General features: G+C 30.1%; 3 protein-coding genes across 3 annotated transcripts; 2 read left to right on the top strand and 1 right to left on the bottom strand.

Annotated features, from left to right (window-relative positions):
• LOC109358466 (ubiquitin-conjugating enzyme E2 13) lies at window positions 1,152-14,443 on the bottom strand. Its single transcript, XM_019602701.1, has 7 exons — window positions 14,428-14,443; window positions 4,735-4,807; window positions 4,537-4,639; window positions 3,832-3,929; window positions 3,643-3,743; window positions 2,524-2,601; window positions 1,152-1,478 (listed from the first exon to the last, which is right to left on the bottom strand). The coding sequence occupies exons 2-7, from the start codon at window positions 4,775-4,777 to the stop codon at window positions 1,401-1,403; spliced, it is 501 nt and encodes a 166-aa protein (XP_019458246.1). The 5' UTR covers window positions 4,778-4,807; window positions 14,428-14,443; the 3' UTR covers window positions 1,152-1,400.
• LOC109357902 (WUSCHEL-related homeobox 2-like) lies at window positions 10,239-11,680 on the top strand. The gene is made up of 2 exons (XM_019601956.1): window positions 10,239-10,548; window positions 11,259-11,680. The coding sequence occupies exons 1-2, from the start codon at window positions 10,239-10,241 to the stop codon at window positions 11,678-11,680; spliced, it is 732 nt and encodes a 243-aa protein (XP_019457501.1).
• LOC109358465 lies at window positions 13,693-14,883 on the top strand. The gene has a single exon (XM_019602699.1). It carries the CDS (start codon window positions 14,106-14,108, stop codon window positions 14,859-14,861), a length of 756 nt encoding a protein of 251 aa, XP_019458244.1. The 5' UTR covers window positions 13,693-14,105; the 3' UTR covers window positions 14,862-14,883.

Raw genomic sequence — 16,882 nt, 5'->3', positions numbered from 1 at the left:
GTTCGTCAGGAAATAAAGACTTTTTTTGAGGTTTGACTTTTCTTAGTTATATCACATTCTTTTTAGGTTTATAAATATTGCACTTATCTTTAAGGAGACCAATATAACTTTTAGAAGAGGGTGTCAATGTCATGAACTCTAATGGTGGTCAATGTAATTTGTTTTAATATGTCTTCACCATTTCTTCCATCTTCCCAAATCAATTGCACCAGCACAAATGGAAACCCCAAATCAACAATGGCATATGTGATAGAATTGTAGAAAGTACTTGCTCCTCAGTGGATGCTATCCAATACATCTTTTGGTTATAGAAGGAAGTGCAAAAGTATGAAGGTGGATAAGGGTGATGTAATCATGTAATCCAGACAAATAGTTTTGAAATCAAAGTAATTGAATTTGCAGTTAATTTTTTTTATGTTAACTTATCCAAAATTTTAAAATGCGTTAATCTATTTTTCATGAAAATATTTGCAATCCAACTGTTTGTAACTTCTTTTCATTAAGAGACCAATGGTGGAAAAATCCGATATGCAATTATTTTTAGGTTGAGGCTCCCAAAGCATGATTAGGCGTGGGTTTCACCCAAAATGTTTTCCACCCTTATACATAAATTAAGGATTGAAGTTAGAATTTTATGCCCAATCTCATTATATAGGTGATATGCTTTTCTCTGTTAAGATGTTACTCAAATATGTTATAAAGATATGTCGCTATGAAATTTAATATGATTTCAATCTAGATTCCATCATGTAGTGTTAGCACTCATTCAAAACCACACCTTTAAGTATCATCTCCAACTCACAACAAATGTAATGACACTATCTTGCATTCTATCAAACGTATAGTGTGCAAAACAAATGCAGCTAGAATGAGACCGATCTATTTAGGATCCCCTACGCCTACAAAAAGTAACCATTTTTTTATCAATTACATTTCACATTTTACTTGTCTTTTATTTTTCTGTCACATAATATCACTGATCATGCCTTTCTCAATCTATCATACCCCATATCTTCACTACACTTTCTAGGTGCAGGAGGAACATTTTTTATAAGTAACACCAAGCTAGCCAAAACAGCAATACAACACTGATAAGGAAGTCTAGATCACTGAGGTAAAACAGCAAAATTTGGAGTGCAACATTCACAAAATATTTAGCAAAAGAGCAAACGAAATATCAAATAAGCAAAATCAGGCCAAAACTTTAAGAATACATATGATTTTTCCAAGTTATGAGACATATGATCATGTAGAAAAGAAACAACACCGAACTTTGATGAAGAAGCATGCTGACACACGCATTCATTCCACACGGATCAACATTAACAGATGAACCAATCCCATACATTAAGTTGTATACCCTCCAGATAATAAAAGAAGGAAGCACCACCACCTGTGAATCACCATGTTTCTTGTGACTTCCGTACGCAACGACTAACCTTTTTCTTGAATTCATCTCTTGTCTCTCTCCATTCCTTCTGCAACATAACATCACAAGGGTCTTCAGAAAAACTTCACCACAACATTGTCAATAAACAAAATTGTAACCTTGGGCATGGCACTTCAATCAGTAATGATGGTTGATTAATGATGGTTGATTAAAGAATTACAGGATGACATAAGAAAAGACGGCATAACTAGCTCATATGGGAGGGTTGTCCAACTTAATATTAATGGCGGTTTATTACTCGTATATTCCACCAATACGAAACTTTAACACTGAACAGGGACATTCTACCCATACGAAACTTTAACACTTAACAGGGACAAGCAGGAAATCAAGAAAATAATATTAATAAACAAGAAATTGAATTGGAAAATTACTTGAAGTTGAACTAAATGGTGAATTCTTAATCCAGAAAGTAGGAATTCATTCTATTATGTCTGACAAACACCGATGTCTGACATGCAATTATAAAAAACATTCGAAGTTCTAGCGTTCATTTTCTTTGTTTTTATGCTTCATAAACTGAGCTTACCAAAATTCTGGTTTTGCTTAAACCAGGCAAACAGAGTAAGGCTTACTTCACCATTCTGTAGAGGTTACTCTATCTAATTTTTTTTTGCCACTGCATTTAATCACATAGGAAAATTCATCCATATAAAGTAGCATCTATTTTGTTCTATTGGGTAAGTACCATACAAGCCTTTCCACCACGCAATTCAAAATTCATCATTTACACCCATTAGCTATCTGCTCATGTAACTTGGGTATAAAAAATCAGAACTTTATATTAAATACCTGATTTTAAGAAATGTCTACTGAAAGATATATACAGGATTGCAAAGGCACTTTTAATTGTTGATCAAGTTTTCAGGTCTATAATCATAAGTCATAACATTGAGAAAAATATACAGTTCATTTCACAGTTCGTTACTAAGACTTTTGCACAGTGCCCGTGACAATTATTGGTTTGCTTTATTTCTCTAGGATGCAAACAAGTGTCATATGAGAGGGGAGAGGAGAATGTTGCAGTAACAAAATCATGAAAATAAGAAAAATAGTTGAAGTGTTAAACTTACTGCAGCTTCAACATTTGCTGGAGATTCATCATTGGGACTGGAAAGCATCGATATGATACTCAATACTATACTCTCCACCTGCAAGATAGCATAATATATATACAAGAGCAGCCTTTAAATAGATTCACAAGTAGAGAGTATATAAAATCACTAGCAGCAAAAAACAAAGTGGCATACAATTCCACAGGACATCCAACTAAGTAATTGACAAGAAAACCAACTTTGGATTTTTAAAACTCAAACAACAACAACCAAAGCCTTTTTCCCACCAGGTGGAGTCGGCTACATGGACCAAATGACATCATTATGACATTATGTTCTACCAAAATTATAAAAGGGCTTCAACACTAAGTCCTTTTTGATGGTTTACAACATGTTTTTTCTCGGTCTTCCTATACCTCTAACTGTTGGTCTATCCACTATCTGATCTACTCTTATTGAGGCTTCTAAAGCTTTGTTTACGAGTTGGTTTTTAGAAGTAATGGAGGGAAAGGAAAGGAGCCACTACAGGATAAGATGACTAACATTCAACAAAATTATCTTAGTATCTACTTTGCTAATGTTTTCCTTTCATTGACAGCATATAGTATGCAGAACTCCATCATAGCATGACTACGTGTCTATCTAGATTATGTGTATGATGCAAATGAAGACACTACAAGATGAAGTGAGGTATATAATCGCACCATAAAGTTAGCTTCTACCACATATATGATATGCGAACATAACGTCTCATGAAACACACACATATATACATTATACTTTTGTAGCTTATCTAACAAACAAGCCACGCACTAATATTCAACACCAAGGGAAGTAAATTCCATTTTGTAATATCTGGTTTATGCATTTATGGAATGAAACAGTAGAAAAAATAATCACGTGGTATTTCTTGAAGTGTCTTATATCGCATGACAACAATTATACGGTTAATATCTGGCATGTATTTACACATTTTAAAGTTTTAACTTGATAACTAATCAAGGGATGGAGGGGTACTAAGCAATATCAGTCTCACATTTCTACCAACGGGTAGATTTAGTGGGCCACATCAAAGTAACGATTGAATAATGAATGGCAGAATTCTCATAGAATTTATGGTTCTTAATTTTCACATACTGTGTGAACAGGTGTCCAGCGCTCACTTGCAAGCTCATAACCATTCGGGTCATCACCAGGAGGATGAAGAATTGATATGCAAACACGCCCATCGGGATACACTGCAGATTGAACAAACATAATTTAAACTCAATTTTAATCAAAGCAATACCACAAATAAGTGAAATAACTGAAATAAGATAAACCAACCATTGGGATGCCATAGCTCTGAGGTGAATTTGATAGTCGGTGGACTATTTGGGTAATTGGATGGGAAACTCATAATGGCATTGAAAAATCCCCCTTCACTACACGAAATTTAAAGAATTGACAAACAAAACAGCACCGTGATCAGTAAAATGGAAGTCCTATAAATATATCATATAAAAGATATAAGATAATCTAGTAAAACCAATCAAACAAGAGAAAGGTAAAGTAGTAACTAATGATTTATAGCATTTTCTGAAATACAAGAACAAAAGAGAGCCCACAACATGAGGAAACTAAGATCAACAACCCCTAGAATTAACAGCATGATCAATAATTCAAAAAATTATCATCTTTGCAACTAAGTACAAAGAAATACAATCTATATTCTTTTAATCTAGCCTTAAAATACGAATTTTCCATGATTAAGTAAAGATTGTGATGAAATGATGATGGATTCCTGAAACCTCAAATATCAAATCCTACTCTTTCCCTCTTTTCCCAAGAATCACAATAATTAAATAAAGCATCAACAGGGGCACACACTTGATGCATTCATCATGATTAGAGTAGACAGGAAACAATCTCAATAACTCAAAAACCATTAGGCAAAAAGCTAATTAACTAAAAAAAGGGCTTTTATTGAGGTTAAGCCAAAACAGAAAAAAATCATAGAAAAAAATGAAAGAAAGAATGAGAAAAGGTTACTAAAGGGTATCTGGGGGTCCAATAATGGTAACACTCCATTCAAAAATATTGGTTTCATCTACCAAACCCGCAGAAAAACCATCAACAGGGTGTTTACAAAGATCTGCAATTAATAGAAAAAAGAAAGAGAAAAATTTAACAACATTAGATTGAAGAAATCAAATAGAAAAGAGAGATAGAGGGGAATTGAATTGATACCTTTGAGTTGTTTTTGAAGGAGGAGGCATGCTTGGGACGCCATCAAAATATGAATGAATAATTGAGGAACGAACAAGAGGGTTGTGATTGAAACAGAATAGAATAGAATAGAATAATATTATATGAATTAGATACAAAGGGTTCTCTACCTAAGATCTTTCTCCTTTTGTCTCCACCTTCCTTTTATAATTAGCACATCTTCTACTCATAGTTTGTATCACTCATATTATAAAACTCGGCTTGAACTAGACATCTATCCGATTCGAGTTTCTCATCTAATTAATTTTGCATCAAATCGGGCTGACTCGATCAGTTTAAATATGAAACTAATGACTCAGGTGGTCGGCTAGGTTGGACCGACCTAGTCAATGAATATTTTTTTAAAACAACCAAGTTGATTTTGTTTTTCAGTGAAAAACAAGTATTTTTAACTTATTCGTAGTTATGTTGATTATTTGTTAATTTACATTATAACAAAATCTCCCTTGTTTAATTAAATTTTAAACTTATTGTGTGTCTTTGTTGTAAACATAGTTCATATGTGGTTGATGATATTATCAACTTACTTGTTTCATTTTATAGTAATAAAATGTTCTTTTTTATTGTTTAATTAGATATAATAATGTTTTAAAGTTTGTGTATACGATTAATAAATATTGTTATGAATTTTTTAGAATTTTTAATGCAAACTGAGTTAACTGATCCGACCATTGATCCAATAGTTGAATTAATGACTCATTGACATAGTACTTTGATTAAGTCATTAAGCAATCTGAGTTTAATAATAAGTTTTCTAGAATTATTATAATCAATGATACTATTTGTATATGATTATTCAATATTTCATGCTACTCGGATAGAACACTAGATCTTATATAAATTGTATTTAAAGGACAAAATTAGTCTTCGGTTAGAATTATGTAATTACATATACTTAACATTTTTTTATTTGGTGGTGATTGTGGTAGGTGAGATGGCAACTAACAATAAAGGTAGGTGACATTAGTGGTGGGAGGATGATGGTGTAGTGGTGGGATAATAATTGTGGCCATGGCAAAGATATTGGTGATGATAATAGGGTAGTCATGCTTGAAAATAAGGGTAAAATAAAAATATGGTATCAAGATAAACATATGATAACTCAACAAAACAAACATACATTGTCCTAATAGTGAGGGTGATAAATCTTATTCAATCCTAAATATTAATATGGGTTATTTTTTGAACTCAAATCAAACTTGTTAAATATAATTTATACCTTTTTTAAATAATCTTTGCAATGTTACTTATTATTATAGATATAAATATTTTGTAAATCATTTATATATATATGGAAAAAATTAGAGAATCAATAATACATTAGGTCGAAGTGATGTCATGATCGTGTGCACAATTAGACGCACATATACAAATAATGATGAGCAATCATGGGATCGGCCGAGTCATCTCAATTTTATTCCTCCCAATCCTAAATATTGACATGAACTAATTTTTTAACCCAAATTTAACCCCAAACTCAATGAACTCCAACTATATTTAGGTTCTATCATAGCCCGATCAAATCAGGGGAGCATGTAAGATCGGATCCACTCACCCCTACTAATAGTTTACAAAATCTTAGGGCTCATCCAAATGGGACCTCCTCCAAAACAAGTTGGAATATACAATAGGGACTAAGATATGACAAGTCTTATATATTATCATAGTGTTCCGTAAGTCTTTAGGTTATAACATGAAAATATAGTTTATCCTTAATTCATTAATAGTACAATGAAATTTTAATAAATTGAAAATATTATTTACTAAACTGCCCATATGTCACTAATAATAGATTGAAATTATATATTATGATTGAATATTTGGAAATTATAATTATTAATCATATATATATATATTATATATCATGTATTAATACAATGATAAAACATCTTTATCTAAATATAATTTAAGAGCACAGTCAACTCATTAAGTATTCATTAAAGCTTATTTGTCTAGCTAGAGGTGAAATTTGAAATTAGGCTAGATATTTGAATGAAGCAACTTCTAAACTACGCAATTTTTATCGGTAATTTTTTACATAGAGAAATATTGTTTAGTTACCAATATTTGAACTCCAATATTCTTATTTTATCTCCATAACTTCACCAATTGTGCCCGTAAACCATTCACAAAGTACTTTTCTCCCAAATTAAAACCCTCTAAATGCATATAAAATCATATAAGGTTGAAGTTCATCCATTCTATTCAACTCCTAGTCTACCACTACCACATGGCGCATGTTTAATATTAAAATTAGTAAACTAAAAATTAATAGTTAATATATAATTATGAATACAATTTAAGAAATGAGATTTTTCTTAACTACTTATCTTGAAGCATAGCATTTTTAGGTTTTTCTGAGTAATTCAATGACTTTTTTAATTGTTGAACAAGAAATTTCCATCTAAATTAGGGATGAGAAAAATAACTGTATTGGTGGATATCCACAAAACTACTTATAAAACGTATCCATAATAATAATTTAAGAGTAAGAACGAATATCATTATATATTCACAAAAATAAAAATTAAATATTATACTTTTTATTATTTATTTCATTATTTTATATGTGTCAGCCGATAGCCGTTTTCTAATTTAAATTATCTTAAATCATTTTAAATTTATTTATCTCTTAATCAAATTAAGAACTTCCTTAAGAAATATAAATGTTTATTTTTTAATTAACAGATAAATTATTACAAAAAATGTATGGTTTATTTTTCATGTAAAAAAGTAGATTGGGAAACCTCGACGTTAACTGAACGTATAAATTTTAGCACCAAGATAAAATTAAACATCAAAATCAACCCATTTACAATTAATTCTTCATATCGTAGTAGAATTAAGTATTTGTATGGATTTAATATTTTACTCTCTTGATTTTTTAAATATTAGATTATTATTGATAAAGTTAACTTTTTTTAATGTGGAATCCTCTCATTCTTTTTTTATTTATAATACCAATGATATTTTCTCACCCTATGAATAAGAAATTAATCTTTTTTCAGGGTGTATAGCTCTTCCTCCCAATAAGTGTCACTTACATAAATTGAATAATTGACATTTTAACATTTCTAAATATCTAACAGAGTCTTACACGATTATACGGTCTCTCCCTCATGTGACTTTATGTTTTGTATTATTAAACTATTTAATTCTTTTGATTTAACAATATTTAATGAGACGTGCGTATATCAATATTTATTTTACTTTTAATTATTTAATTGGTTACCACACGACGTGAAATATTATAAAAACAAACTATAAATTAATTTTTTATTGAAATAATTTAATATAATAATAAGTTATACACTAAATAATATTTATCAATACCTCAAATTAGTAGAAATAATATTTCCTAACATTTTCAAGACCAATGAGAAAAATAGAAAAGAACAAAAGGGTTGAATTAAGAGTACATTCCATATCAACAAAAAGGAAAGAAAATATATTTCTAAAGATTTAGTGTTCATTTTTTTTAATGTAGAAACAATTACTACAACAACATATTTGTAACCCTACACCCACACAATATAACTTTTTTGTTTTGGAAAAAGAAAGAATGGTCCAAAAAATTAAAAAAGTAGTTCCTTGGAACTTATAATGTAAAAAAATAAGAATAGTTGAAAGTATAATTATTCGATGTGTAATAATAGCTAAATCCTGTAACGACTAATAACGAACGATTATTGACAGTTGGTGCCTACAGCTAGTGAAAGAGAAACCCTAACTAGGTTAAGTAGGTGCTGATGCTGTTGCTCACACTTAACGTTTCAACTTCTTCTCTCCTCTGACCGTATAAACTCTCGTTTCTCATTTCCATTCCCAAACACTAGCTCTCACATACTTGTGTACTTTCTTATTTCCTCATTGGCTTAAACTTCGTTCCTAACTCTCACTCTTATTCCCTAGAAGCATCAGTTATCATGGCTTAGGAAATATGCACAAATTGATCAATGCTTATCCTTACTTTATCACGTTATGCGCACCAAAATCTCAAAACAAAGAGGGACCATTGCCATTTGTTCAATTATGTTCTCCTCAAAGTTAGCATATTTTAGTTTCCTTTACTCTTTCGCAAAAAATATTTTTCTTTTACTAACGCTTCTATATTATAGTAAATGAGAGATAAATATATTTCTGTATATTGTACTTTGTAAGCATGTAGGATGATTAAACTACTAGTGGGATTTTTTTAGACATGAGAAGTGTGGTTAGTTCATTTTTTATTTATCAAGCAATAATGTAAGTTTAAATTAATCTTGAATATAAGAAATTGGTGGAAATAGCTAGCTAGCCTCACCACAATCAATATTAGAACATGATAGTTTGTTGTATAAGATACATGTGATCCAAAAAATGAAAATAAATTGTTGGACTTGCAAAACTAATTTGTAGTAGTGAGTTTGTAAATACAAGAGTAACTTAAAACTTATATTTGTGTATTTAGTTTATTAACATAGAATTGTTTGATAATTAGCTAAAATTTGGAATTTTTTTAATAAACATAATAATATAGTTTTTTAAGTTAAAAATAACTAAAGTGGTTTCTAAAAAAATTAAAGGATAAAATTAGTTAAGGAATTATTGAAAGTTTGTACATTTTTCAATGATATTTTAAGCAGTTTCTAGACATTATGGTTATTTTTGAAAGCTACAAGTTATATCCAATTTTATTATTGAGGGGCTCTAATAATTTAATAAGCAATTCAAAAAACTACAAACTATAGTTATACCCTAATATCCCCTTCTCATTTTCATGTACTCCCATCCCTTTATGAGGCCTTATATACACATAAATAAGCCTAAAATCAGAGAACTGATGCATTCAATTTTTCTTAATTCAAATGTTTCTTAATATGAACTTTTGAATCTGTGCCATTAACATGGTTAGATTATTAGAATAATAAAAGCAGTTTTTGGAAGAAAAACAAAATAATAAATTAAGTATAACATTTTTGCAAAGAAAAAGTATATTAACTATACTATTTTTGCTAGGATTTTTTTCATAATATCCTAAAAATGTGTTTATGACACATTATTATTTTAAACAAATCTGTATTTCATGTGTATATCAAAAAAAAAAAAAAATTTGGGACAAATCTTGACCATTAGTTTGACTATGTAGAAGATTAGTCTCTCACCTATTCTGTTCTGATTCATAAAGTTGATCAAAAGTTAATTCATCTTCTAACAAAGAGGACTCAGCCAACTACATCACTCTCTCTCAGCCGTTAACCAACCAGTGAACTACTATGTTTTCAGAAATGTTGTGCACCAAAAACAATACACACGCATGTTAATCCCTACTACTCTCACATACACAAACCCTTTTCTTAGACTTTCTATCTTCTTTACTATTATATTGCTCTCTATAAAAAGACTACTCCACAACACATGAGAATAAAATATATATAGTCATTCTTCCACCACTACTGCAAAGTTAATTAGAGAATAATATTGCAATGGGTATGTCTAATAACTCAAATGGGAGTACAACTGGTTCAAGATGGAACCCTACAAAAGAACAAATAAGCATGTTGGAGAATCTGTATGAGCAGGGAATTAGGACACCAAGTGAGGAACAAATTAAGCAGATAACTTCTAGTCTCAAGGCTTATGGTCATATTGAAGGAAAGAATGTCTTTTACTGGTTTCAGAATCACAAAGCTAGACAGAGGCAGAAGCAGAAACAAGAGAGTATTGCATATTACAATCGCTATATTCATGCCTCTCAGCCAAATATTTTCTCTTCCCCACAACAATATCAAAATGGTAATGATTCACTGCTATCTCATATTCATTATTTGATTATGTTACATATTTATATGTCAAATTTCACTTATATATTACTAGTTTTTGTAAGAAAAATGTTATTTCGAGAGTTGATCGATTCTTTTCAATTATATGTCAAATTTTATTTTTCTCTTGCATGTGCCCGTGTAGGTTATTCATCTTTCTTTTGATGGATATTTTGTTTAAAATGTATTAATAGTAATTTGTTAAATTCTATTAACAGTATTTTGTTTAAATTGTACTAACAGTAATTTGTTTAAATTATATTCATATTAATTTGTTTAAATTATATTCATATTAATTTGTTTTAATTGATTAAATAATATTAAGCTGTACTGTTAAGCATAGTTGAACCAACTGTTGTTGATATTCTTCCTATGGTAAGTAGTAATCAATAAGAGTGTTCATGCATGTTGAGATTTCTGGCTTGCAATGTCTCAACTTCTTCTCCACTTTAATACTGATTAAACTGTTGGTTGGACTTGTTTTGTGTGTGAAATATTTCAGTTTTTGATGGTAATTGTGCTTGAATTTGCAAAACATTACACAGTTATCCACGTCCTGTGGTTATAGGCACCCAAATCACAACAATAATACAATAGTTATTGTGTCCAACCGTTCTCTTTTTAGTTTCCTCACCTTCATGAATTATACCCATTGTCTAAAATTATAGTATTTTTGATTTCCAGTTATGTGCCAACCATATTGCCTGCCAAAGAATGAAGTCACCTTTTATTCTCAACACCCGAATCTGATTGGACCTGGATGCATTAGCCCAAGGACTGAGAAATTTGTGCCTATGGCGATGTCAAGATTCAGTAATGACCAACAGATATATGAACAATTCCAGTTTCAACAGAGGAATCTGGGTTATTATAACGTTAGCAACAATAATAACCATGAAGAAACGTTGACTCTCTTTCCATTACACCCAACCGGCATTTTGGAATCAAAATCAAAAGAACGCGTGTCTTATCTAGCTTCAACTTCTGCTGAACGTTACACTGATACATATGCTTCCGTTATTGGTGAAAATGCACACCCTGGAAATAAACCCTTCTTTGATTTTTTAACATGTGGACTAGGCTCTCAAGTGAGTGAAGATAAGTGACATGCAGATTTGGGTTTTATTTTGGTTATTTTGGTGTTTTAAATTATGATATATTGACATGTATGGATGAATATTATTGACACGGATGGCAATTCACAAATTTGTTTCATCATTTTGTTTTTATATATCTTTGAAGTTTAAGTGAGACAAAGTTTGAGATAAGTCGTTTAAGATGAACTTTTACATAAACCTTTTGGATCAGGTAAAAAGTTTGAAATAAGTCGTTTAAAATGAATTTTTGGCTCATGACAACTAGAAAGAAAAAATTGGGTTCTAGTATTGATACTACGTATATGAGAGAAGTATCCAATAAATATTTAATTCATTCCTTAGACAAAGAGATATGTTTGAACGTACTTTCTAACAACCTTAACATTTGGGTCCTAATGCCAAGACTTGTTTTTAAGCTTGCTCATATGATGTTTACCCTTTTGCCTTCTCTAATTGGATTTGCCACGACAATGTCAGATACTAAGAGTTTATAAGTTATGAATTAGGTGCAACTTATATGTTAGCTCATAGTTTGTAAGCTGTGAAGGAAATTCAGGGCTGAAGTCTCTGGCTTATAATAAGTCATACAGTAACTACTCATAAATTTCTAAGTCATTTCATAAATATTTCTCTAACATAACCAATTGATTTCTTTTTGGTCAAATTCGGTTCTTTAATGACTTAAACTATTTTAAAACCTTGTTAAACACGTGCTAAATATTCAACCGAATCTTATCTTTATCCTAAAAAGATTCGAAAATATATTTTAGTGAAAGGTTAGAAGTTAATTACTTTTTCTGATTAGTCGATACACAAAATAAATGCTTTAAAAATAAGTACTTTCTTAGTAAATTACATGAGCTCCATCTTATTTGAGTTAGGATTCTTTGCATTAATGAAGAGATAATTATTTCAAAAAACAAAAAAAAATATAATTTTCAATGAAATGTCTATTCATTTTATTACAAAAAAAATTAAACTTTTATCATTAAAAATAAAGATAGAAATATGCACTTGTCTCTCAATTCTTTATTAATTCTATGGAAAATGATATACACTCTTACTTACGATGAGACTCCTTCTAATAAGTGAGACCAAAAAATAAAGAAAATGTCGCATGCGATTACACTTGTATCCTCATGTTTATCATGATAAAACAAATTTAGCTTTAAAACTAAAGGGAAAAATTGCATTGTTGTCTCCATTAATAGAGAGGAGCCCGACTCCCTACTTATTATCCTACCCACAAGAAAATGACATATATCACAATATGGTACTTTACTTATTAGTGATTAGTTTAGAAGTAACATGTATCACTTCCTTGTGGATAACATGATTGTCCAAAACATTACTCTAATCTTATTCATGTTGATCTTTTGTGTCTACTCTCTATTTCTATGTTTCATAACAACTAAAATCTACTTGGAAGATTAGATGAGAGTGATTACCAAGTCAATTCTATAATTAATAAAATCCTAATCGACAATTAAAGTCTAAGTATTTTAGGGAAAAAATCAAATACTCTACCATTTCCATACTTCGTTTGAATTTTTAACATTTTCACATATTCATTTTTTATATTTTAGAAATTTAATACCATATTCCATTTTCACAAATTTACCTTCTTGATCATTTTTTGAACTTTTTACCTTTAGAAATAAATAACAGTATAATTGAAAGTAAAACATAAATGGGTATTAAATTTCTAAAATATAAAATTATATATTATCTTACAAAAGTTTTGGTTCATAAATCTTCATATATATATATATATAATTCGCAAATCAATCATTTTAAACAAAAAAAAACCCTTTTAACTCATATTTTACATTTTTTTTGTAGGAAAATATATCATATTTTTTACTCTAATTTTGTTTTCATTTCTCATTAACTCGCCTCTTCCATGACGTGACAACTATGCCACACGCTTTTGCAAGCCCATGTGAGATGCTTTCTAACCACTATATAGTATAATGTTTTAATTTAAGCATAGCTTTGATTCCTTTTTCATTTGTTGCTCACAAGTTCTGTGCATACAAATGGTGTCAATGCTTGAAAGCTAAGCGTGTGTTAGGGGTTAAAATAGAGTAACATATTTTTACCCTTAAGAATGTGAGTGTCATAAATAAACGGACACGCCTTTATACAATCGTCCATGACTTTTTCAGATTTTAGCAAATACTGATATTGTCTTTTGCTAGTTTTCAATCCCACCGAAAAGTTTGAGACTTTATTTTTTTAAGGGGCTTCTTATTAGTATTAGCTTGATGTGAAAAGGTGAAATTAATTCCCTAGTAAAAGGGGTGCTATATATTTCAGTGGGTTAAGCATTGCTTTGAGTCTTGTGTTTGGCTGCCTTGTGCTTGGTTTGGCTGCACAATTTTTCTATTTCTTATGGTGGAAGAAGAGAACAACACACTCAGAAAATATTGAAATGGGTCAGGGCAATTATGCAAAAGGGTTGTTTTATTGTGGTTTTTTGAAGACACCCTTTTCATTTCATGCTACAACAAACACTTCAGTGAGTGTGACCAAGGAATCAGAAACCAAGAGTAATGAAGTATCAGACTTGGAATTAGGTGCTGAAAAAAATGATATGTTGGTGAAGTCCTTTGGAGAAGAAAGTGTAGAGTCAGAGTTGATGAGGCTTCACAATCTTGCTGGTCCACCTAGGTATCTTTTCACTATCAAAGAGGAAACAAAAGAAGATTTAGAAGGTGAAGATGAAGAAAAATCTAGAACAAAAAAAGGTTCAAGAAGAAGAAGAAGAAGAAGCTTGAGTGATCTCATGTTATTAATTGATACACCTTTGTCTACCTCACCTTTAAAGTCTTTTTTGCACCCTCTTGATTCTTATAAGCAACAAGGATTCGATCCTCTCTTTGAATCATCATCAGCCAAGTCAGAACTCAGCAACATGTTTAGTCCTTCATCACCACCTTCAAAATTCAAGTTCCTGAAGGATGCAGAGGATAAATTATATACAAGACTGGTTGAAGAAATTAGGAAAAAGACACTAAAGAATCATGGGGTTGAAGATTCCCCTAATGCAAAAACCACAAACAAAAAGGACAAAGAGTTTCAACAAAATCTACTACAGTTTCCTTCTAGTTCTTTATCTCAGGTTCATCCCTTGGAATCTTCTTCTACATCATTCATACCACTTGAAAAGGAATCAATGGTGCATTAGAGATTTCTGTTTTTTATTTGCCATATTTATGTTAAATTTATTTTTCTTATGTCCTAATTTTTAATATTTTACAGAGCATAATGGCTCTTTTTTCCCTTTCTCCTCTATTTTCTGTGCTTTGAAATTATTAGTGGCCAATATTGTTTTTTTCAATAAGAAAAACTATATCAAACTGAGTATAAGAAGTGTTCCAATATAAGAAGATCAAATATTGAGTTTTTTACAAACTAAATTAATACAATACTTTGGATTCATATACTTGTATTGTGGTAATTGATTGAATATAAACTAGTATGCTCTTCAATAAATTTTATGCATGTAAATTATAATTTATTTGCTACCAATTTTATTAATTGAAAAGCCTCAATGATTCCACATTATAGAAATTTCCACAATCATTTGATGTGCTAGTATTCACTTTGGTTATTCTATTCTATTCTATTATATGCAGGCTGGCCATATGAGCCTATAGCTGTTTCTTTTGTTTTATTTCCCATATGCTTAATACCCAATTTCAGATTACAATTCTCTACTATTTGTGAGCAATGGCATCCAAAATAAATATCAAAGTTTAATTAATGTGTAACCACGAGATATGTTCTAATGAGAGCCGATTAGTTGTTTAAGTAAGCACCATTTAAATGTATTTTTTAGAGATCTAACCCGAAATCAAATATTGAAGTTAGGCGCATAAAATTACTGATTACATATACCACTTCTTAAAATTCATCATAAAATAAAAGTAATAGGCGTCTCATGACAACGTCTTAATAAAATAAACATAAAGAGAATAAATTATAAGCTCAATCTTTTGAAATTTAAAATGAAAAATTATAAGGCGACGAATTACTAAGTGTGATGACATGTGACGTTCATAATTTGTACAATTGAGGACAAAAGAAGAAGTAAGGTGGCTTTCAATTTTGGAATTGGTAGGAAAATTCAGCATCGTTCCAAGTTAAGTCAGGCACATCCAGTGGCACTGTGGGGTGGTCCTGATTATGAGTCAATCTATTGGGTCCACTCCATTCATTCACCGCAATTACAATCGGAGTATCTCTGTTGTCTTATTTTTTGTACTACTATATATACCATCAATTCTGTTTATTCGAGTAAAATTATTTAAGTTAAAGTTATAATTATTAAATATTTTTTTAGTTAATTATACTTCTTAACACATAGAGTGGTACAAAAATGTGGGGAATCATAAAACCCACCACCAAAACTATTACTGTATGAATTTGTTGTTCTCTATTTTATTGTCATTTTGCAGTAGCTTGAATCTTATCTGCGTGGATTTGAGATGTTTGTTGTATAATATAGACCAACAAATTAATAACTAGTGGACTATAGGTGTGTAACATTTTAAACTTGTCCCTTTTTTAATATTGATTTAAATGAGTGAACTATAGGTACAAAATATATGCTGTTATTATGTCTCATTGGGTGATTAGTGAAAACTAAGCGATTTGGATTTTAGTTAGTATTTTTATTTAATTTACTGAAATCAAATATAAGTTGTTCGATTTTCATTTAATACTATACATTAATTTATGTGATTTTGGTTGATTTACACGGTTAAATGAAAATTGAACGTGTTAAATTATAATTTCACTAAATTAAATAAGAACATAAATTAAAATCTTACCATGTAATTTTTATCGTTAGTCATTGAGTCTTTGTCTCTTTTTCATAGTTTTAGAATGGTGTGTCATTTTTTATCTTCATCAAATTGTAAAGAATAAGTTTATTGGGCCAGTAGGATACGACCAATGAGACTACAAGGCCCACATCTCAAGCTAGTCAATCTTGGGCTTGGGTAACAGGAACTGAATTTGGATTTCTGATATCGATTTTGAGATTTCATTTTACAATTATATTAGTGAAAGATATATATCACTAATAATGTAATATATATGTATTATCATTATAAAGATTCATATACATTTATTATATCATTCGTTATTTATTTGTATTAATTTATTTTGAAAAGTGAACATGCTCATCCAAAGTGGAGAATA

The sequence above is a fragment of the Lupinus angustifolius genome, chromosome LG10 (assembly GCF_001865875.1).
Source record: "Lupinus angustifolius cultivar Tanjil chromosome LG10, LupAngTanjil_v1.0, whole genome shotgun sequence".
NCBI classification, from domain to species: domain Eukaryota; kingdom Viridiplantae; phylum Streptophyta; class Magnoliopsida; order Fabales; family Fabaceae; genus Lupinus; species Lupinus angustifolius.
Note: the sequence above shows the minus strand (reverse complement) of the source record. Positions and strands in the feature narration are given on the sequence as shown.